Here is a 25,172-nt window from a genome sequence, read left to right as displayed (position 1 = left end):
CCTTGAATACTTTTAAATGAGTTCATCACTGAAATTCAAGTACCTTAGCTATTATAAAAAAATTCAGCAAATATATGACTTTACGATCCGAACGTTTCAGGTTCGATCCACGCATTGGCAGCCACATTTCGTTGGAGGCTATATGATAGAGAATCGTTAGTGTGCGATGACATAGCACAGTAAACAACACTAAATGGTCAAAAATTTCGGAGCTCTTCATTAAAGCGTTCCTTATAATCATATTGTGGTTCTTGCATGCTAAAACGCAAAAATTGGGGGACACTTAAGCTTCACCTTTTATAGCTGGACGGGAATGGCGAAATCAAGCCCCTAGTGCGCCCTTCAACCGCTAAGTCCATACTTAATAATATGGTTTCTTACACACACACACACACACACACACACACACACACACACACACACACGCGCGCGCACACACACGCACACACACACACACACACACACACACACGCACGCACACGCGCACACACACACACACACACACGCACACACACACACACACACACACACACAGTAGATTGTGCCAGCGAACGTGCGCAAATAATACATACAAGTATTTGATCTAAAGCTAGAGTCGCATGGCCTCCAAGATACGCGCCGCACGCTCGCCATTTCAGAGGCCATAAATAGTCTCGTAATTTCTCACAGATGGTAGCACATTATTTAGCTTTTGCTGTTTTCTTGATCAACGCCTATGGGAAGACATGACATGTTTTCCGCTAGATAGACATAGTTGTCCATATTTAGAGTTAATTGAAAGTTCTTTTGTCTTTTTGGCGGGGATAGTTGCACTATTCCGGTCTTTTTCGAAGTAGTTTGATGGCCTCCCAAAGCGCGTAAAAATCATCTAGTGGACTCGTTTTCATCGTGACACCTGTCGAACAAACTGCGCTGAGGAGACTCCTTTCACTACATGGCATTTACGTACTGTTTTTTTTTATAAAGCAGCTGCAAGTAACCTCATGGCTTTGTGGTACGACACCCGCTTGCCACGCGAACGGCCCTGGTTCGATCCTCCAAGGGACCAAAAATTTGTTCGTTATTTTATTTGCTTATTCCTCGATTTTTCGTTCACGGACGATTTTTCGCTCACAGTCAACGGTGCCGACGCCGACGGTAGAATTTCCGCGACCCGAGCTCTCTAACGCTGTCGCGTTAAAAGCAGCGGGTACATGGTGAATGACACCCACAAAAGCTCGTCTAGGTCACCTTAAGCAGCTACATCAACATGCACAACCTCTATCTGACGTACGTTTTCGGTGGACATCACTTGATTCCGTGAGTGCTGCCGGCGACTAACGCTGCCGGTAACCGTGACTATGGCACTGATAAACGTCCGGTCTGTGCTAACCAAGGCAGGCCACTCTGTCTTACAGAAACGTGAAACGCCGAGAGACCGACCATCAACGGCAACAAAGTGATCGTTTGTACTGAGGAAGCGTCTAGTTGCCTTCACCGCCGACTCGAAAGAGAAAGAAGAGAGTGTAGCATAGCACAGAGAAAAGGGGCGACGTGATAATGCGTAGTGATGAGCGGACGCAAAAGGGAAGGACAGACACAGCCACAAGCAAAACCTGCTTCGCATCTCAAAATTTTGGCAAATAAAAGGACGCTAGGCGTCGCTGCCAACTGTGGTAGTTCGGCCAGTAGCTCTTGCTACTTGCTGCAAACGAACGCAGGGAAATGTCCAAAAGAATGAAAAATTTGGCAGATCCTACGTACTTTTCGAATGTATGTGATGTGAATCAGGTACATAAGCGGTGGCTGCGTTGTACTTTTATTGAGCGACATGCTAAGAAATGACGCTAGAGAATGTAAAAATGTATGCACAAACATATTTCGAAACAGTGAATATGTTTTACATAAATAATTGTTTACAAAGGCGTAACAATACTATAAGCACCATGGGTAATAGATACACCAGATGTGGTATAATCTTAATATATAGGGCTGGTGCTCGCGACGATGGTATAGCATTGAACATTGCTACATATTTTAACTTCAGTGGATGGCCCCTAACTGGAACAGACGTCATTTTGAAGTGACGGCTGTATCATAAGATTCTATATGTTCTTCTTACAAAAATTGATAGCCAGCACTATCAATCACATTTGAAGTTTCACGAACATTAGCGTCTACTTAAAAAGCAGCTACACGACGTGGTGTTGTTCTGCAGTGCAATACTTGATTGCTGCGTGCTGGCATTCGCTTCCTGCTGGGACACTGGTATTTATTCTATACATCCGCTTTTTTTCCTGGCCCAATCTGCTCTCTTCCATATGATTAGAAGTAACTGCCCCTGAATGCAAGAAAGTGAAGAAGGATCGGGGCACCCAAACTTGATTTATTACTTGCGGGAGGAATAGCAGGAAGATTTAAGGATGAGACCCTGGAGGCGCAAGAATAGGAAGGACTTGTAGCCTAATGTTGCGCTAATCACACTGATGCTACGAAGGTAGAACCTTCATTGTAGCTGACACTGGCTAGGTATTCCAAAATGTCAGCGAGAACGCTAGACAAAACTGTGGCCCAATGTGGTCTGTATTTGCAGCAACCAGTGGGAGAATTGCGTTCACAGACAGATGTGTCAAGCACTTCCTCTAGTCCAGTTATAAAAGCATTCCGTAGCACTCGATTGGCTTCAAGAGTGCAGATGGTGCCACGGTTGCAGCTTAGTCAAGTCTTGCTTCTTGCTGCAAGGGTGTCACGATTTTGTCACCAAATGTGCTTCCTTCAGTGCAAGCACCTTCTTATGAATGACGAAAGTTTCTACAGCAAATACGTCATGTCGCTCAGGAGAGACCTGACAAAGCTGGCCACAACAGGTGTACTACAGTTCTAGTGGACATCCAACACGGACCAGTCATACATACAACTGAACACAAAAGTACATGTATCGCTACCCTCTTGGTATTTGCTGTCATTGAGTGCCCCTCAGAAGCTAAGAACACTTGCTGTAAATTTTGCAAAAGATGGTGAAAGGCTAATACCAGTGAATCAATTTGTTTGAGACGGCTGTTTAGAGAAGTCTCATGCTGAAATATGCTAAAATACAAATATACTTGACAATATTTTTGGCATCCCTGTACTACAAATGCGCATTCTAACAAGATGTGCCACAACGAAAGGGATTTTTTTTTATTTTTATTTATTCATTATACCGTTTTAAAGTGTTCACTGCGACAATGGCTTCACTGGTTGCAATGTAGAGAAGTCACAACAAATAATTAGTCTGCCTTCGTTTCCACACAGTCAGAGCCAATTGTTTTCAATCAATCATTTTTACTTCAAAATAGAGATGCAAACAGTAATTACCACTTTAATAGTTAACACTCAATTTCACCGGGTGATTTACTGCAGATGAACGTGCGGTTTATGCATTTCCTCTTCCACCATGAAGAGAAATTTCTGCGTAGAAAAGAATAAAATATGGTGATTCACATATTAGGTGTACTTAACAAAATAATTCTTCAAAAGTAACATGAAAACAGCCAGCTTTGTAAATTCATAATAAGAATGCACTCTTGCTACATAAAATACAACTAGCAACTATGCGGTGTTATGACATTTTTGTAGGAGTTTGCATAGAGTTTATATATTTTTGTAGGAGTTTGCATGGAGTGCAAAGACGAGAGACAACGCGCAGCCTCTTTCTCAATATCCAGACGAAATACTCGTATTATAAAGATGCTTCATGGTTAAGTTTTCAACGAAACAACATTGTCGGATCCGACATGTTCTTTGTTATTTTCGGGGCTGGCTTTTGTCATTGGCAGGAACAAGATTTCAGTTCTGGCGAGTCCGTGGAACGAAGCGGAATACCACTGGAATAGGATAACGTCTGCATGTCCCACTGGTTCACTTAAACGCGTATCCTGCAGTGCTAAGCGAAAATTTTATCGGCTCACAATACGGGCTGAGACTTAGTGCAATCCTATCGAAGATAATTTAGCATAGAAATTTCGTGCATGTACACAAATACTTCAATAGAAATGTAGGCAACGGAAAGGTGTGTGAATTGTATGGGGCAGTGTTAGGAAGAATGCAAGAACAAAAAAAAGACAGAGCAAATGCCATACATTCACTATGAACTCTAACAAACTCGCCCACTTTTGTACTATTCAGCAGAAACGTGTGAATTGTGGCTGATTGGCTAGTGACTCCAGGAATTGAACGACGAATCGCTTGAGATACAGTGATTCTTTGTCATGTGCGATTAAAAGACTTCTCACCCAGAGGTATACGAGTGGCCAATGCCTCAGTGTTGGTAGGCAGCCACCACATATACCCAGTTTTTCTTTCTTATAGCGCCTGTGGCCACCTATAGCGCCTGTGGCTACTCAAGCTGCGAGAACAGCTTGAGTAGCCCGGACCCCCTAGTACGCAGAGGAGCACAAAAGACGTGCGGCTAAGGACAACTAAAATAAATGTGTTTCTTAATGTGCTATAAAAACAATGAAAGATTACGATGCAGGCATAAATAAAGGTGGTCGCAAGTTTACATCACTATATAACCACTACTCGCTATTGTTCAAGAGATATGCTAGATAAGTGTATGTTATGTTCTCCAATTAGGTGGTTCGGAAGTCTAGGCAGTTGAAGTTTTAACATTTGATTTGCATAGTTTGTTTTACATTTTGATAAGTACCACACTTAAGGTTGACGCACAAAATAAGCAGGAAAATGTTTTTCAAACTTAGCCATTCGGGCAATCATATTATTTTTTAGTAAGCCTAACTTATACAAAAGACTTAGTTTGTAATCATATATTGATGCGACCTGAATGATGCAGCGTATTTAAACAATTCCGTTGTGTGGAAGTGATGTGGTAATCAACAGGCAAGACGTAGAGCGTTCTTTTGCAAGATGATAAATTTGCTAACGTTTACAGTTGTAGTTGTGAACCATACAAGAAAGGCATGATTCAATCAAAAAGAAAACAACAAGTTAAATGTGAGCATGTTTACAGAAACAGGAAAGTAGTATCATTGGCTGCACATAACACAGAATATAACAGATAGCTTAGTAATAATACAGTGATAATAACTAAACATATAAAAAACAAACTTTTTCTTCTGTTGCAATTACCCTTTTTTTTTGCATAGAGAAAGCTCTGGCACGGAAAGTAAACCAACAGGTCTGAATGGTTGTAGCTTTAAACATACCGTTGGTATCCCCACCGGCTACGCTCCGTTTGCCGTTTCCTTTGAGAAACGGCAATTTTGGCAAATTCTGACGAGTCTCAGTCACGAAGTTTTACTTCCACAGCACAGCAGACTCGAATAAGTATTTCAACTTATTGTCAGCATAGACAATGAAACTGCGCGAAACAGCCACAGAACGTTCACGCGTGTTCGCTGGTAAGTTTTTTTTTGTTTTTTTAACCAAGTCCTCACTGTGAAGCTCTGTTTGAAAAATCTGTCGCAAGTTCAAAAGATCACATTTTTTTATTTGTAGAGTGTCAACAATGTTCAGGCGAGATTATTTCTTGCGGCTGCTCAACAATTAAAGAGAGAAAAGATGACCCTGACGGAACCATGACATTGTGTTTCGTTGTGTCGTGTGGCATTTTGTGAAAATCGTGGATTTCTTCATGCTGTTCTTAGCTGAGGAAAATGCATCGACTTGTGCAATAACGCACATAAATATGCGTAGATGGATACTCTTTGGTGAAAAACACAAAATAAAAAGAGTACTTTCCATGATACATGGGGCGGAATCCCTATCACGTAGTTGTATTGAGAAGTGGCGTGGTCGCTACTCGGGATGAGACTTTTTCTGTAGCAGAACAGCATTTGCCGATTGATAATTTCTACTTTCAGGGACATTCAACCTCACATTTGTGGTCAAAAAGTATACATCCAGATTTTTTACCAGAAGAAGCTCTTTAGGCTCACAGTAATATCTCCTACCTTCTCTCGGAAAAACCCTTCGGAGTGCGAACGAAGCTGAGCACGTCACCACAAATTTATACCCTTGGAGGAGCCATGTTCAACCATGCTATACTACAGAAAATCACGAAAAATTCACTCTGCTTGGCTTTACGAATCCATAGTGACTGCGTACTTTTTATGCACGTTTAAGCGGGACAAGACAGTACTGATGTTTTTAAAGGGACATCTCATTTTAGTTTTACAAATTATTAACACTCTTTTAGCAAATTATTTGAAAATGGTGGAATAAAAGATTTACCATCATAATTCGTATTATTTTTCTACCAATTAACATCATGGAACAAGGAACGAATAACTCTTTGTAGTTGTAAAAATATTGTTTACCAAGGTGTTCGAAAAGGCCCTGCTTTCGCGCTGACAGGAAAATATTGAGCATGGATAGATTACAGCTTGCCGTTAATTTTGGAATTTTTTTATCGTTTGTTCAATTAACCGTAAGACAAATTCAGTGTGCGGAACGATAGATTTTTGCCAATAGGACAGGGCAAATAGTAAACTAAAACAAATGGCAGCATATTCACGGAGTGAATGATGGAGAGTGGGGCGAAGCATCTATCCGTCCATTCGTTCTCGCTTCCATCCATCCATGCGTCCGTCTGTGTGACCATCCGTGCGGCTATCCGCCCGTACGTGCGTGCGTCTGTTCGTGCATCCGCACGTTCATCTGTGCGTCTGCCCCTGTGTTCATCCATGCATCCGCCCCTGCGTCCGTCCATGCGTCCATTCGTGCGTGCAGCCATCCGTGCGTCCGTCCGTGCACCTGTCTGTGCGTCCGTTCGCGATCTGGTCAACACTCCACGTACTACCATCTCGCATCTTTTCATCATACATTCCGCATATAGAAGCACCGCCATCCAGCGGACATTCCGAGGACTAAACTAGAGGTGGCACAAGCACACTTTCTTACGGCTTGCGCTTCGTGTCTACTTCCCACCTTTAACCACCTCGAGTTCATGGTATATACTAGTTCACTGTATTCGTGGCACTGGGGCCCAACGCTCGTTAAACCTTTCTAAAACCAAAGAGGTTACGCTCAGGGAGTATAACGTAGCAACCTGTTCCTGTCATACAGTGCTCAATGTACATGTCAATGGCTGCTAATGGGGAATGAGAGACAGCAGAATTCGGCTGTTAGTTAACGCGCACGCTGCGAATTCTTTTATTGTTCAACAACGCACAAGAGAAATCTCTCACCGCCAACACCTTGCAGGTCAAAACGTAAGACTGGTTACGCACTACGACGAGGGACGAACGCGTGCTGCTTTAAGGAGCTTCGCCCCCAATAGAGAATCGACCTACTGATTTTGTGTTACACACTCATGTAGCTTTAGAGAACTTGTATCTGCAACATGAGCTCAGCAACAAACACGGGTAATTAGAAATCATACTTTGCGGCCATGTTAAAAAACAAAAACAGGTCATGAGTTTCAACGATAACTACATTAGTGATGAGTATTCATGAGTAATTTCGTAGGTTATGCATCACAATTAAAACCCTAAGTTATATGCAAGTATGATTGCTTTCATGATGGTCACTCTCATGAAGCACTCCCTAGTGCTTAGTTTGATATTTGTCTTTTTTAAATACGTAGGCGTACGCCAAAAGCACCTCATCTGACGCTGGTCTTGAGAACGAGTCGCACAGTACAAAAAGTATAGGATCATCCTAATTGACACAAGAATATGAAAATCAGGGTTCGAACTAAAACCTGTAATAGAGCCAGGCCCAAGCAGTGCTTGAAAACACTTTAGAAGAATACCTTCCGCAGTTGTCATGTCTCGCAAGGCGTTCGAAGGCAAATGTAACATTGCGTGAAAGAAACATATAGAATTGCACCAGGCATAAATTGCATAAATCGTGCTGGCTTGAAAGATGCGAAGAAATTACGGCAAGTTCATCGTCGTCGCCAATTATGATACTGATGACGATGCGGGGGTGCAAGGGTGCAGAGAGCCTTAGTTAAAGACAGTTGCAAGCTGATCATTGAAACGCAGAAAATTAACCTAAGTGAGTGGCCACATTTTCATATCTTTGTTGGATGGAACATGAACGCGGACTTTGACTGCAGTGCGATGCCATTTCGCGGCCGTTGAAACTATAGCTAGCAGATGCCACATATTTCTTACCTTCACAGCGGTGTCGTTCTACGTAGTAGACGTACATCCTTCGTGGCGAACGCCCGCATCCAGTGTATATGAAAACCCTCTCTCGTCGTCCCCAAACAGACCAGAAGAACGTCATCCACGTCTGTTTGCACTGCTCCAATCGAAGAATCCAGTAATTGCAATCTTTATGGCTCTCTGGAGGAAGTGGTGTTGGAACTGTATTCAGGAAACAAAAACAAAAAAATTATACTTGGTGGAAGCACTTGAAACTGAGAAATTTTGCATAATGCTCCTGAAACAAAATGGCAAGATGGGCAAGTTGGGCAAGTTGGTGCTATTTATATATGATGAAAAAGCAGCTCACTGAGGAAAAAAAAACGTAGACAATTAAGAGAAAAACCACCACTGTGTGTGGTTCCAGTGCACTGCTTTTTCTTCGAATATGAGCACTCTCAAGAGCGGAGCATCAAAACTAATCATACAGCGACGTAGCCAAGGTCCGGTACACCCGGCCCGAATCCTCCCTACCTCCCGTAAAATTTTTTTTTCGCCATCGCATAGAGAGCGAAAAATTACCATTTGAAAGTGTGCTCTTCCCACCAAAAAGAATTTTGGATACGCCCCTGCAAGTAATCGACATTTCAAAATCGCTATTGTTGCTTCAAAGGTGCATTTGCAATTATGCGACACTAATGTGTGTACAAAAAATGAGAAGTAATCATGTAGCTACATTGCTGCACCTGTTGACACTCTAATAACCTCTGATTTCTACAAATAATCTATTGCATATTCACGATTTCGTTTCGTGTGCTGCACTAGGAAAAACAACATGAATCAATTCATAGCCCGGAACTAGGCAAAATCAGCTCGAAATTATCGCATGCAGAGATGCTACCACTTAATTGTTCTCCCTAAGAAATTTCAAATGGAAGTAATGTAAAAAATAAAAAAGTGGAAGGGGAGAGGGCTCATTTTTGCATTGTTAGGCACAATATTGCTAACACCACACTCGCCGTCACGGAGGCGCTGACGGACGCTCCTACGTTTAAATATATGTGCATGTATACCCCATAAAGTGGACGGAGAGATGGCTGCCGTGATATCTCAGCTGGTAGAGCATCGCACGCGTTATTCGTAGGAAAGAGCTACGGGTCCTGCCCATGGCAAGTGACCATTTTGCCCAATTTATTTTTTCATAATCACAACAAATCGCATCTTTTCATCATATATTGGATGAATGGATAGATATGGCTGTACCCTTTAGATCGGGCGGTGGCTAGCGCCACCAAGCCGTAATACCTAATGAACCAAAAACTATATTTATTTTTTTTCCTAAAAAAGTGAGTTTGAGGATTCGTACTTTGCAGTGAAGAGTTTAATTTTCACTCGTGCCTTGACTTTAGCCACCAATCAGATAACCTCCTTCTAGTTAAGTCTACCCGCTTAAAGTTTATTTTGCCCTCCCGGTCCCTAAACCCCAGTGCTTTGAAAAACTCTGCGCCATCATCCTGAACTATAGGGTGAAGCCCTTTACAGAACATTATCAAGTGTTCGTCAGTTTCTTCTTCCTCTCCACACGCACTGCATACTGTATCTACCCCTTCGTATTTGGCCCGATATGTCTTGGTTCGCAGTACTCCCGTCCTGGCCTCAAACAGTAGAGAACTACCCCGAGTATTATCATAGATCCTTTCCTTGGCAATTTCCTGCTTAAAAATTCGATAGATCTCTAGTGCGGACTTCTTAATCATGCCCATTCTCCACATATCAGTCTCCGTTTCTTTCACTTTTTTCTTAACCGATAGTTCTTTTTGGTTTGGCCACCTGCTGTTTTCTAAGTATTTACCAGTCAACTTCCTGGTTCGCTTCCTCCATTTTGTATCGACATTCTTCATGTACAAGTAGCTGAAAACCTTCCTAGCCCAACGCTCTTCCCCCATTTCTCTAAATCGCTTCTCAAATTTTATCTTGCTGCTAGCTTCCCTGCCCTCAAATGATATCCATCCCATATCACCTTGTACTCCCTGATTTGGTGTATTCCCGTGAGCTCCTAAAGCAAGCCTACCTATTCCACGTTGCTTAATTTCTAATCCTGCTTGAACTTCTGATGTCATGCACAAGACCGCATTGCCGAACGTCAGCCCGGGAACCATGACCCCTTTCCATATTCCTCTCACAACATCGTACCTATTGTAATTCCACAGTGCCCTATTTTTCATGACTGCTGCATTACTGTTACCTTTAGTCGTGACGTATATTTCGTGTTCCCTCAGATACTCGGTCCCATTGCTTATCCATACACCCAGATATTTGTATTTATCTGTTATCTCTAGCGTGAGCTCCTGTATTCTAAGCTCACTACCTTCGTTGTCATTGAAAATCATGACTGCTGATTTTTCCTTACTGAATCTAAAATCTAAGCTATCTCCCTCATTACCGCAGATGTCCATCAATCTCTGCAAATCTTCCTTGTTGTTGGCCATTAGCACTATATCATCTGCGTACATTAATGCTGGTAGTGCCTGATCAATAAGTTTTCCTTGTTTGACTAAAGAGAGGTTGAAGCCCAGTCCACTTCCCTCTAATTTTGCCTCTAATCCTTGTAGGTACATCATGAATAATAAGGGTGACAGGGGGCACCCTTGCCTAAGCCCCCGTTTTACCTCTGCAGGCTTGGATACCTGTTTTTCCCACTTTATAACTACCTTGTTACCTTTATAGATACCCTTTAAAAGATTAGTGACTACATGTTCCATGCCTAGTGTGTCCAGTATTCCCCACCATTCCTCTTGAACCACGCTATCGTATGCTCCCTTGATATCCAAAAATGCTAGCCACAGGGGCCTGTGTCATTTTTCTGCTATTTCGATGCACTGCGTCAGTGAGAACAGATTGTCTTCCAACCTCCTGTGTTTCCGAAACCCATTCTGCAGTTCCCCGAGCACCCCCTCATCGTCTATCCACGCCTGCAGTCTTTTCTTTATAATCTGCATCGCCAGCCTGTATACCACTGATGTCACTGTTATAGGACGGTAGTTGTTTATGTCAGCTTTGTCCCCCTTTCCTTTATAGATCATGCTCATCCTGCTAAGTTTTCATCCATCGGGAACTTCCCCATCGATTATTATTGTGCTCACTGCCTCTCTCAAAGCCTGCTGAGACTTCGGACCTAATGTCTTTATCAGCCTAATTGGAATGCCATCTGGGCCTGTTGATGTACTACTAGAAACCCTTTTCTCAGCCCTTTCCCACTCTTGTTGTGAAAATGGAGCCATTGCACCACTTGATTCGTCCTTGTCTATTGTGGTGCATAAAGTACTTCTTTGTTGAAATTTTTCTGTCACCCTTGTTCGTATATATTCAATAGCTTCGTCCCCTTCTAGCCTAGCACCTTGGGCTGTAGTTATAAAACTCTGCTCTAGGCTCGTCTCATTTCTTAGGGAGTTTAGATGGTTTAGATGGCTCGTCTCATTTCTTAGGGAGGTGGATGGCGGTGCTTCTATATTCCGCATATAGAAGCACCGTCATCCAGCGGACATTCCGAGGACTTCCCCCAAATATTCCATTCCCCAAATATTAGGAGAACAAGAACAAGCTTTTGTAATGGGTTCGAGCATTGGATAGCCCACTCGTTACGCTATTAGCATTGTGCGACGACTGGTTGTTCTTTGGCCGTTAAAAACGCTGTATAAGTCGTATTAAAGCGATTGCTTTGTCTACATTAGCCTGTCTAAGGCAAGTTTGCAAACAAGTCACAAGCGCTGGCGTAGCTCAGTGGTAAAATACTCGGCGGGCACCCAGCGAACCCAGGCTCGATCCCCACTAAATCATTCATGCAAAGCGTCCTTCCTAATGTCGCGTGATGTGGTTACAGACACCAGTGGTGGCAGTGGTAGATAACTGCGCGTGACCCGAGTTGTGATCTCGTAACAGCTTTCGTTGTAAAAAAACCTTAACCCAGTTATCATTTTTGCGATATTTAAGCGTGCCGCAGCAGTCAAAAATGTTTTAAAGGTATAACTACTCTGCTATGTTTATTGTTTTCGCACGATCTTGCAGCTAACAAAACATGCTCACTTTTCTAAAAATGTTGAAAGTGAGGTTACGCACGTACGGAAGCAAATTTGATGTTTTCGTATCAAAATTCGCTTTGCATTCAAATATTTTGGGGCCATTAAATAAAGGGGTATTATCAATATTCTAACTTGTATCTTTTCAAATTTAAAAACTTGTATCTTTTCAAATTTAAAGAGTGCCTGAGCCAGATAAAAAACATATGCACATGTAATGTTCCACGACGCGATGAAATAGATGTTCTTTACATACCATAAAGCAAGTCACAGTGCTTTTTACTTTTTTAGTTAACTAAGTAGATATGTATTTTTACTAGCGTTTTCAGCAACGAAGCGAGACAAAAAGTGCAAGGAGAGGCTGTAAATTAGTTTGCAAGTTTGCAAAATGCCTGATTAGAAAGTTTTTGATGTTTTATTGCTCCTAAAACATGAATAATTTGTTTAAAAAATGGACAATTATTAGGACACCCTCCGCGTCGTTGCCTAAGAATAGCCATCCCACTGCTGCGCCACTTTCGGGGTTGACCTCTCTTAGAGGCGCATGCGCGAACAGCAGCAGGTGCCAAGTCATGGTTTCCGACGAAGGTTGTCAGCGCAGGCCCGCCTCAGAGCTTACCCACCTTAGTGCGAGCTCAGTACAAGCGGCGAAATGACAGCGCCTCTATCGAGGGTGCCACAGCCAGGTTCCTACGTCAGTTCATGACACTGTAATTTGAATGGTCCTGCAAGGTCTGTGACAGGGTGCGACTTTACTCGACTGTTTCTAAGCCAGGGAAAGACCTAGGAAGAGCCTAAAAGGCCACGCTAAGCACCAGAATTGAGAAGCTTCGCTGTTTCTTCAGCGTTACACAGCTATAGTACCTGTCAATTTCTTTTTTTTTCTGCTCACAGAAAATGTTTACGAAGCGAAAAAAAAGACACGTTAGATGCCCTATCGCGGGCCTATGCTTGCTGTGATTGCAGTACTCCTTAACATTCCGCTTACGAAGGGTCATAGGATTTGGCGGGATGTGCCACTTCGACTTAGCTGCCATGATAGGTAGTGACTGTGCAGTGACACGCGTATTAGTAGCAGAAACTTAAGTAATAACTGCTGCATGTGCTCCTCGCTGTCGTGAACCATTGTAAAAGAGTCCCATAACCGAGAAGCTTCGCCATTTTTTAAGCGTTACACGACTTGTGTGCCTGTAACCTTCTTAGTTTTCTGCTCATTGCAAATGCCCGCGAAATCGGAGAAAAGTGGTCGATTCCTCCACCATAGAAACCGATAAATGATGAAAGTAAAATGTGTCCCTGGAGAAGTATTTTAATGTTTACTGTGCAAACATGTAGTACTGTTTGCGTTATGTCTCTTGGTGTTTGACAGCTTAACATGAATGCTTCCACGTTGCCGCTTAGTAATACACCTCTATCCCGACGACTAACGCCAATCATTAACGATTGAATAAACCTTTGCGGTCATTGATGCTTGTGGTAGTTGTAGTTTTTAATGATGGGAGCGGAACTAGAGAAAGCGATCTGACGGCCATAGGGCGTGACTGATTGGATACCAAACGTGGTCTAAGGTCACCTACTCGTGGCATGTTGGAGTTAAACACCCCTGCCCGAGGAGAGAGAAACGCAACGCACGTCGCTTCTCGCTTTTGATCAACCGCGTTTGTTCGCGGGGTGAGCGTATGTGGGGAACGCGCAGTTAAAGCCAGACGAAGCTGGCAGGCGTCGCATAACTGCTTGAAATAGTTAGGTGGCGGGAGCCGCCACCCGATCTAAAGGGCACAGCCCAATACATCTATCCATCCATCTATGAAGGAATTTATGGAGGAATGCTATGAGAGACGCTGATGTCTGGACTAAGGTCGCCACATCAGAATGTGTGAAGACGTTGACGAAATTGCACTTCCCCTGAGAAACGCATTGAATAGGGACAGACGCTTAAAAACGACGCGTTAAAGGAACCAATGACGGATGCCACGGTCATGATGCATTACTGCAATTTATCAATAACGCTATTAGAAGCAGTCGTACACAAAAAAAGGCGCATCTTTTAAAGCATACAAGATATTTGACCATGATGCATCATTGCAAGAAAGTCTTGCAAAAACATCTTCATGGCATGCCTATTTAGAAATGTGTAGCAGGTCACTAACCTTCATTGAAGTAATAGCATCGAGCTTGAAGTTGAGTTGATGTGTCTTTGTGCTTGTGTGAATGTTACATGCTGCCATAAAGAAGAAATTGTAATTTTGGTGCAGTAAATAGTATACCCAGGAATCTGTTCTCGCGGACCCAGAAGTCATGGGTTCAAATCCCATTGGCAGAAGTTTCTGTCTTACGATGGTGGGTGAGTTTTCAACATCACTTCCGTCCAGGAAATACGTCACTTAGCTCTTAGTGAGCAGTTTGGGATGACAAAAAAAAACTAGACAGGTTACATGCCCGTTTGCGCACCAATGCTCGCTGTGATTGCAGTACTCTTTAATATTCCGCGTACAAAGGAAGGGTCACAGCTTTAGGCCAGCTGTGCCACCTCGACAGAGCAGCCACGATGGTGTTGACTGTGCGGTGACACGCGTTTCATTTGCGACAACATAAGCGATAACTCCTTCACTTGGTCGTTGTTGTCGTGAATTGTTGCCAAGGAGTCATCACTTGCATGTGGAACATTAGGTAGCGCGATAATTACGGCGCACACAGGCACGTGAACAGGTACACTACGTATACTGATTTTATGCACATTGTGGGCATATGTGAAAAGCTGAAAAACACTAATACTTAGTGATTAGAACGCTACGACAGCTTTCTAATCAGATGTTTTGCAACGCAGTTTACAAATTTCTTATTTTTAGTTTCCGACCAGCTTCCTCGCTTCAAAAGTTGCTTAATTTAAAGCCAAATCAGTCATTAGGCAGAGAACAAAAAGTTGTGTCACGTACTCCAAGCAATAGTAAGCAGCATTCATATGGTCCTACTGTCAAAGAGTGCATAGTATACCTTTATGTTATAATAACATGAAACTATCTATTATTCTAGTTTTCAAAATATACAAAGACAAGAAAAATGTGCAGTAATCAGCATTCTGTAATATGACGTATTTTCATCAGATAATAATCGGTGGCGTTTAAAATCCCAAAACTATCATATGGTTATGAAAGACGTCGTCGTGGAGGGCTCTGGAAATTCCGACCACCTGGGGTTCGGTAAAGTGCACTTTATCACGTATTTTCATTCTAATAACGTGTAAAATTTGTGCGGTCAAGTTTTTAATCGTAGAAACACATAATGTAGGTACTGGTAAATGGCAATAAAACCATTCAAGGATCTCTACAAAGAAACTAGGTTTAATTGCGAATATACGTGCATTTTCATATAGTGGCATCGAGATGTGCGAAAACTCATGACAAGCTCATATCCAGAAATTGTTTTCGGGGGAGACATACTTGGTTAATGTCTTCATAAACACCTAATTTCATTATTATTTGTCAGTAAAACACTCCCTCTACTCTAATTTTGAGAGGGGAACTAGGGCAATTTCCTCTTTCTGGCTATGGGCGTCGTACCTTTTATGGTTTATTGTAATATATGGAAACTAGGTTTTTATAAGAAATTACCTGAAGGACACGCAGCCATGCATGACGCTTTATCTCGAAAGGCATTTGTGTGGTTGGAACAGACAAAGTTTTGTTCGCATTCTCCTGAGGTAGAGATGAAGCTCCACATCCGACGAATAAGACTGCACCCTTCCACGGTAGGCGTTTGCAGACAAGCACTCGATTTTGGATGGGCGCCTGCGATTTCATGCATCAGTCAGATTTTATGGATATATTAGAACACGTTCGTCATAAGTATATTCATGAATTTCTTCAACTTTCTTGAATATATACAAGCACTGACTCACATGTTATATTATAATCACACGTTTTCACGACTATTTTGATACTTTCCTGTCTATATTGATAATTGCTAACAACTCGCACAAACAAGCCACCCAGCATGTCATCGCTCAGACAAAACACCTATAAACAGAACCGCTTCATATTTCATGGGAATGGAAGATGAATGTAAGAAAAAATTATTTGAAACGTAATGAAACAATGACGAAAATTGATCAGATATGATAACATTTACAATAATGATAAGCGAGTCTTTCTTTCAGCCATGTTGAGAAAACGAGTTGAAACACATAGGCGGCCACAGCAATAGAAGCCTAAAAAATGAGAGAGAGAGAGAGAGAAGGGGAGGGCATGTCTCCAGCTTTGCTTGAACAGCTGGTAACTGAAGTTCAGCCTATGTTGCCTATAGGACTCATTGCAAAAAAAAAACAAAAAACTTGCTTATTCATATGAGAGAATAATTGTAAGAATAAAATACAAAAGTTCCACAGAAATTTAAAATGTGCCGATAAGAGAATATTAGCGTACCAGTAATCCGGGAAATAGATTGTGCAGGGTTCTTATGTGAGTTACAGATAACATCGGTACCATTCAATACTCGACCTCGCTTAGAAAACTCAATCGTAGGCTCCACCATCTATGTTTAGTAATTCATAACGGCAGTAATTAACACGTAATATATCATAGTTTCAGTTTTAGTTGCTTCTCGCGATAAACCAGAGGTTTCCTGAGTGCACTGACATTTTATGTCCACCATGATTTCTAGATTATACATGTAATAAAGTCTAAAATATTATAAGTCAACTTCTTTATTGCAACGATGAGGTTGCAACTTTATTGTCATGCTTATTTGCGTACTGTTGGCGTGTTTTCTTAGCTGCACAGTGAGGCTTTTGGCGAGCCAGCTGTAACTTTCAAAACTGTCCTCGTCATCTTTTATATCGTCATATTTAAAAATGTCCCACTAAAACCCCTCAGGGTATCATCAGGACCTCTTTTCAACACCTTGTTTGTATGTAGAATTGTATAAGTATCAAGTAAGGAAGCGTATTAAAGTTTGGATGCACAGAGCAAATGCAGATAGTTTCGCTCTTGAAATTTTCTGTATTCTTAGGATGAGGCTGATGATTGATAATGATTGATATGTAAGGTTTAACGTCCCAAAACCACCATATGATTATGAGAGATGCCGTAGTGGAGGGCTCCGGAAATTTCGACCACCCGGGGTTCTTTAACGTGCACCCAAATCTGAGCACACGGGCCTACAACTTTCCGCCTCCATCGGAAATGCAGCCGCCGCGTTTTAAGATGAGGTTATTTTGGGTTTGTCATAATAATTCTGTTCCTTCGTTAATACAGACATGCTTGTGTGAAAGTCAAAATTACCAATTTTCTGGAAATTAAACTGCATTTAAAGACAGCATTTTCTCTCCGCCAAGTTTTAATGTTCTTGCTTTGTATCCACATACAAGTATATTTAAAACAATCATTTTATAAATAAACTTAGTCCATACTCTGTATATCAAAAGCCGATATGGTTACTTAATTAAAATATTCGGGACAAGTGGACCACAATGAGGCGCATAAAGTTAGACGAGTCATGACAGCACTTGTTTTTATAAATGCGGTATTTCTGCAAAGTTAGGTCTAAGTAATGGACTGACACCGCAAGGTAAACAAGGACTAATGTACGTGCGCTAAAGGGTCCTTGCAATGCTTTTCCACGAAAACATCAAATGGCTTTACTGAAGAAGTTTACAGCCGAATGAATCAACCAACATAAAATTTTAGAAGGCACCTACGTCTCTTGCTTAATCAACACAAGATGTCTTATCCAAATTTAAATTTTGGTTGCGCTGTCCTGGGCTGATATTGATAACTGATGACCAATGGTATACTCACATGTCATTAGCTGTGACTATAGGTCATCGGAAAGGGCAGAGCTCAGTGAGACTCACTCACGAAATATACTTTGCCCGGGCTCATTTGCACTCAGACTCGGCACGAATTCCTTCAGTCACCTCAACTCATACTCAATATAACGTTTGACAACATGACTGACTTGAGCATGAAGTCACCAAAATATCGCTCCCACCAAGACACCAAGTCAAGGCTCGGCCTGAACCTGAGTGAGCCGACTGATGATTCTGTAAGTGCATATTTAGATTTTTTAAACATGGTGCCATTGTCCTGTAACCCGATTCTCTTGCACAGTTGGTACTCCACACGGCGACTTTAATCATGACTCATCATATACAAATTATAAATGTTTCCTATCCAGTGAGGGTGTTTATATAGAAAGATGGCTCACATTCAATATTTTATTAAATGCTTGCAGTCAACTAGAAGCGAAACTTACGCTAGTTTCGCTAAAATGTTTCACATTCCAGTAAAACAGTTTACGGACGGTAGTGTTTAAGGCATGCCCTTTATCCCTTTCGCAGAGGTATGGCCTATAAAGTATTGATAGCAACTGAGTTGGTGTATAAACGCTGGTACGCATAAAAACATCTGCGTATACGTTGACATAAACATGAGCCTAGAAATGTGTGATATTAATGATAAGTGGAGTAGACAGTACATCAAGCCGGAAAAACCGTGGAGCTCGCGCAGGCTCACTCAAGAAACACACTTTCCGTCAAGGACTAACTCGGACTCGGACTCAGAAATGGGTCTCTTAACTAGACTTTCTCTCTCCCATACTCATGAAAATTATTTTGCAACCGAACCAACTCGGGCTCAAAGTCACCAGCTCATACTCACTCAGAAAACCTAATCACGACTCGGTCTGAGTCTGAGTAAGTATGGGTGACTCGACTCTTAAGTGAGTTGGCTGACCTAAGGTTTTATGTGGCAAGCTGATATTCTCCACAATCGATCGTGGCCAAAGGTTTCGTGAATTAGGCGTTGAGCATGTTGTGGTATTGATTCGAGGAGGTGGCATTTCCAGAGCTCCATATTTTTCTAAAGAAGTTTTCAATAATATCTGGTGTTTTACGTTCCGAAACTACGATATGAATATGAGGCGCCTACCAGGAGGACTCCGAAAATTTCGACCATCTGGTGTACCTAAACGCACACTGACATCTCCCAGTACACAGACCTCAAATATTTCACCTCCAATCAAATGTGAGTACCGGGATCGAACTCACGACATTCAGGTCAGAAGCATAGCACCATGACCCCTGCTCCACCGCAATGGACGCTGTGCAAACTTTGTTATCTACTACGGTAAGCAGGCACTCATGACTGCACCCATACATAGCTGACCTGAAAGAAGTACAGGTAAATGGAAAAAAAATCGATCATGGGGCATCTGGTACACAAACCAATATACAAGTTTTCAGGTGACTAAAACAACAACATGAAGGAGCCAACATGAACACAAATATTCATCGTGTTCGTCTCACCTGCACTGTGCAAAGTACGGTTCTTTTCTTTGTGAATTGTTGCAAGTTTAATCAGTGATTCTGTAAAATCAAATAAAATGCCAGCCACCTACCCACCTACTTCATGTACGTATGATACCAACAGGACACGCTTTTTAGCTGTTGCCAGGCTGCGTTAAAATTTTCATAAAGTGTCTTGAAGAACAAAAATCTAGACTTCATGAAGAATATATATATATATATATATATATATATATATATATATATATATATATATATATATATATATATAAGGAAAAACAATATGTGTATAGTGGATAGTCGAATTGTATGAGTCGTTTCATTCTGAATTAAGTCCTATAGATTCAGAATAAAGTACCTATGCTGGCTGTGTACTTTGCACAGTCGTAAGGTTGGGATCTACAGGGGGCATCTTGTCCATACATTGCACCTTAATATGCCCGAAATTCTTCTTTCAGTTTGAATACCGAGTGTGTGCTTCAGTACTGAATTTTGATTGGTATGTGGGGTTTAACGTCGCATAACCACCATTTGATTATGGGAGACGCTGTAGTGCAGGACTCCGTAAATTTTGAATACCTTGGGTTCTTTAACGTGTCTCCTGATATGAGCACACAGGCCTAGAGCATTTTCGCCTTCATCGAAAATGCAGCCAACGCGGGATTCAATCCCGCGACCTGTGGGTCAACTTCCGAGTACCTTGTCCAATAGACCACCGCAGCGGGGCAGTACTGAGTTTCAACACTGACCATCAACGCTTAAACGAACTATTTCAGCTTGAAGGCCGTTTTCCCACAACTTTCAGCAAGTCTAAGATAACTCATTATTAGGCCACGAGACATCAATTTACCAAATGCAGAAACAAGAAATGATGGTGCTTACTTCTTTGTTACCGAAACACACAGAAACTCTAGGTGCTCAAGATGAAATAGTTCAATACCAAGGCATAGTGTTTGGGCACCTGTTTCCATAGTGAGGCGGTGAATGTCTATGTAGATAGGTTAAGCACGCAGGAGCAGCATAACTTTCAACCCTCAAGAGTTAACACAGTTACGGGGAAAATACAGAACGTCTGTGGAAAATTACATGCTCTAAATTAAATTTCAGAAACAAAAATAGCTTTTTTAGCAATCTCTTTTATGAATACCCTCATACTTTAGTGTCCTTCATTCACGCGCACGTGAAACATTATTTTATTGTCTCAACATACGTTCTAAGACCGCCACACAGCTGAATGTAAAAGGCCCTCTTAACGCTACCAAATATTATTTCAGATACTTGCACACTCACTTGAGGGGTACTGCTGAAATAGGACGGGAAGAACCAGGCAAATTCTGTTTATGTATGAATAAGCCATCGCACTTTCACTGGCAAAGAGTTTGAGAATACTGTCATGCACCGCATAGCAACACTTTTTATACTTGTCGGGACACTTCAGGAAAGCGATGTACGTGAGTGCGTAGCTAAGCAATGTATATCTATGCTCGTGCGCCATTGTGTAGCTCCTATGCCGAGGTGCGTCGCAACTTACTGCCATGTGCTGCTGCGGGCATTGTCGTGTGCGATCTTTAACGAAAGGCGCATTGTGCTTGATATTCCCTCCTTACAGTGATGTACATGCTCCTCAGTAAGGCCGCCTTTGTAAAAAAGAATATCCTAAGGAATCTCAACATTATTATCACTTATTCTCTCGTTATTTATTATATGTTCTCATTATTTGGTTCCTAACAATGCACAACAAGCCTGTACATTTCCATTGATCCATCAAATATTATGAAGGTCTGCTTCTGCACACGTGAATCCTTCAGGTATTATACGAGCGAATGTTTGTCAGTGGCATATTTGCAATTAGATCACACCATCTGGCAGAAAAAAAAAAGTTTTGCGCACTCACCGCCATGAGTATTGGCCGCACTAATGAACAACTCTGGTTTTAAACGAACAGGTGTACCCCTTAAAACGGCAGAGGGGATGAGCGTCGTGGTAGCTCAGTTGAAATAAAGTCAGACGTGTTATCTTCCCCTGCTAGCAGGAAGTGAACATTGACCTAGCCTACCTCAAATTTAAACTGCGGTTGCTACAAACAACACCCCCCAATGCTCTTTAGCATGATTGCGGGTTAGTTCTGACTAAAAGTGTAGCTAATATTGCAAGTAATTTTACTTAGGAACCAAGATTCACTGTGACAGCTGAAAAGTATCGTGTCAGAACCAGCTGCAGTTGTCGAGGGGTTTCTCTTGAGGCCCCAGAAAAGCTCCCACATAACAGCTTTCAGGATAACTATGAATTGACTTCTTAGTGACATGTAGTCATTCAATAACGCACCTGACATGTTTATTCATATGAATAGGACAGTTGTCCTTAGTATTGACGCATCAAGGCACAACAGACAGTGGTTACGGCACTGTTCTGCATTGACACAATTTATAAACACCTAAAAAACCATAAATTGTTGAACTGCCGGTCCCCTTTGAGACAAACCTTCGGTGGAACATCTTTTGTTTCTGCAAACGCGTATATATATTGTTATTTCATTGCCACACATAATTTGCTGATTGAAAATGAATTACCGAATAGCTGAGTCTCACCCTCTGCGATCTGACGTACTGTTTGTGATATATGTCGTGTTTTCATGCGTGTGTTGGGTTGTTTCACGAACATCAAAAAATATGTACAATCTTCTCGTATTCTTCCATAAAAAGCTCTACATCAATTTTTCAGCATGGTGAGAAAACGCTGCTGGTTCATAGCCGAAGCTTTAGGAAACGCGCGAGAAAAGAATTATATAGAAGTACGCAGTCTGCAATCGAATAATCATTCTCAGTGAGTGAGAAATTACACGCTTTTCTGTCGACATGATAATCTATAAACCGAAAGTTATGTGCCATAGGAGTTAAGTATATGGGCATTGGCAGCAGATTTGGGCATCGTGTGCTACATCGCTACAACGGCCTGCGCTAGATGTCACCACGTGCATTTACTAGGAAAAAACTCGACACATACAACGTACCGTGGAAGCATGAAGCATGTTAACCGAAGCATGAAGATGCAAGGTGATTGTGTTTTAATGTTTTATTGAGCGTGACTTCATGAAGTGGTGCTCAATATAGGTACAAATCAACGCACACACAAACGTTAAACAGCCGCATACGTTTTATATTAACAGTTCTTTGCCGCAGCACTTTTTAACATTTGCAGAATTTTCGCCAATTCTATAACACCCTGATGGTGTTATAAAAGTGGTGGTCTTGGGACATATGGTGCTTTGTGGGACGTTAAACCCGTGCGATTTTTATAACTTGCGGTAGTGAAACTCAGTTGTATCAAGTGCTTCATGAACTGGCTACACTGCAACATAGCAGTTCCAATGTTTTCTCGGGGTTTTCTGAAAAATTGACGTCAGCAGCACTTGCGGTCAAGGAGCCATTGCTCTCTGTTCCTCATGATGAATCATGCCTTGCTATTGTCCACGAGGAAAGAAGCACGGCTTGACTTGTTAAAAATCAACGGTGTTGTCTGCCGTTTATACATAAAGATTACATTATCTGTGTTGAAGGGGCCCTGCAACACTTTTTGAGTGTGGTCGGAAAATCCTGCCGATGGGTAGTAGACGCTCCTGAGAACACGCGAACCAAATAATGAAGCGCTGCCCGTGGCCTGGTATTCGCAATAAATTATCAAAGTCAGCTAAAAGTGCTTTCTTTTCCTTTGAGAAATTACAGAAGATGCTCAAAACTTGTGCAAAAAAGGCCATCCATCAGCCATTGGCTGATTTGAACATGACACGCACGGTTATTACATGGATCGCCGTGAGAGGCCGCGACTTGTCCACGCGTGCGCACGCAATCACACGGAAAAATCCGCAGATAAAAAAAATTGCCCGAATCTACATGTTACAATAGAAATGTCGTCGAAAACGATAGTCTTGCGTCTAGAGAGAGTGAACAAAACGTTTATTTGATGTTCTGCGCAAGAAAATCGGTGAATGCTATTCTGGAGGCGCTGTGTTTGAGTGGCTCGAGCGTGTGACGGAGGCGAACGAGCGCATCTAGGCACGTTAGACCCAAGTGCAATCTGGCAGTTATCTTCAAAAACGAAGGCGTGCAACCCGTGGTGAAAGATGCGCGCCAGTCTCGGGGGTGATAAGATGTGGAACGCAAAGCGACGCGCAGGTGCCACCACCGTGACGTCGTAGCAAAGCGTTGCAAACACCTTTTTGAGCATCGCGTTGCACTGTCAGCGCAGCGCGATTAAACGCTACATTCCTTAGAGTTAGTTGTGTGTGTCTCTTCTAGTATAAAAGCAGACATAGAAAACATCGAAACGCTGTTGTGGCGCCTCAGATATGCGCAATAATTGCTTTTAGGTAAAAAATCGCACAACTATGAACGCTAAACCTTGAGAAATATTGGTTGGCGGTGCGGATGGGGTTGGCCGTATAGTGCCGTTTGAGGTATCGTTAGGGCCGACAAACAGACAAAAGTACACACAGACAGACAGACAGACAGACAGACAGACAGACAGACAGACAGACAGACCAAATTTTCCGTCGAAGGTCCCCAAGAAAGACTATTGTCTTAAAAAAAAGTGCTCGTGGTCACAAGACACGCGTGACGTATTCGCTTTACCCCTGCTATTCTTCCCTGCTTAGCCTCCAACACTTTCGCCGGGACGAGAGAAGAGAGAACGCAATATCATCGTGCGACAATTCCTTTTAACTCCACTCGTACTGGATGAATTCTTAAAATTTTTGTGGCATTTAATTCGTGAGGCTACAAGCACGTTTAGTAAATTCATTCTATAGTTGTTTGAAAAAGTGTTTAAAGGACTTTACAAGCTACCAATGATTCATTTTTAGTAGTACAAATGATCAATAGTAATCTTCCTTTTCAGTATTTTTGAATATTCAAAAAGTTTTTTTTTCGAAATAGGCCAAATATGAAAACATACATATACTCCTCAAAAATTCTAATTATAACTTATTGATAATCATTTGTAACATATTAATAATGTCTTAGAGAAAATTTAAGTGTATATGTGTGCCAATAAAGCCCTGTTTGAGCTATTTTCGGTTCTGAATTTTGTCCATTTCAAACATTCCTCTTTTTTAACATGCTTTTAAACGTTTACAGCAATATCTTTTCTATCAAAACATATAACAGCTATTGGATACCTAGATGTTCAGGGTTATGGCAAACTAACACTTATGATTCGAAATTTCTCTCACATACATACACTATTTGAAATTGTGCCGCTCTTTAGCAGCTGCACTATGCAGTCAACACCTCACATTTTTAGTGGGCGCTGTGCAGTGTTATATAGTGTACTCACAGACTATCTTCATACCATGCGTGTGGATTTGTGTGCAAGGTGTGATAATCCATTCTACTCTGACTAACTGAAACCTCTACGAGCGTACTAATGGGGCACACTCGGCGACTCAACCAAAAACAAATCCTGTGCTATTGAGGCTATATGTGAGATTATGTGACAGGTATTGATGCCTGGAACGTTGAAATGGTACACCTCCTGCTTTCAGTTGAAAGTAAGTATCGCGAAGACTCTGCAAGATAGGCTGTAAAATACAATTGTTACAAGACAAATGAAAGGGACACATATCGAACATTTTTATTCGGTCAACCTAATGAGCTTTGCTTCGTTGTATACCTGTGGTGAAATTCTGAAACGAAAGCACGCGGGAAGAAGACTTTGTTCAAT

At 41.8% G+C, this 25,172-nt stretch overlaps 1 protein-coding gene across 1 annotated transcript; it reads right to left on the bottom strand.

Annotated features, from left to right (window-relative positions):
• Positions 1-3,147: 3,147 nt before the first annotated feature.
• LOC142769000 (uncharacterized) lies at positions 3,148-20,934 on the bottom strand. Its single transcript, XM_075871733.1, has 4 exons — positions 20,745-20,934; positions 15,763-15,939; positions 8,103-8,297; positions 3,148-3,429 (listed from the first exon to the last, which is right to left on the bottom strand). The coding sequence occupies exons 1-4, from the start codon at positions 20,809-20,811 to the stop codon at positions 3,395-3,397; spliced, it is 474 nt and encodes a 157-aa protein (XP_075727848.1). The 5' UTR covers positions 20,812-20,934; the 3' UTR covers positions 3,148-3,394.
• Positions 20,935-25,172: the final 4,238 nt, after the last annotated feature.

The sequence above is a fragment of the Rhipicephalus microplus genome, chromosome 8 (genome assembly GCF_043290135.1).
Source record: "Rhipicephalus microplus isolate Deutch F79 chromosome 8, USDA_Rmic, whole genome shotgun sequence".
Taxonomy (NCBI): Eukaryota; Metazoa; Arthropoda; class Arachnida; order Ixodida; family Ixodidae; genus Rhipicephalus; species Rhipicephalus microplus.
This window is presented reverse-complemented; position numbering and strand designations above follow the sequence as displayed.

What these genes read in the sequence shown, in the direction of transcription:
- LOC142769000 (XM_075871733.1), bottom strand. Translation starts at nt 20,811, where the DNA reads ATGGCTTATTCATACATAAACAGAATTTGCCTGGTTCTTCCCGTCCTA. An exon ending in CATGGCTGCGTGTCCTTCAG is followed by an intron (nt 8,298 to 15,762) that starts GTAATTTCTTAT and finishes TCCTGAATACAG; the next exon opens with TTCCAACACCACTTCCTCCA. An exon ending in AGAACGACACCGCTGTGAAG is followed by an intron (nt 3,430 to 8,102) that starts GTAAGAAATATG and finishes TTTTCTACGCAG; the next exon opens with AAATTTCTCTTCATGGTGGA.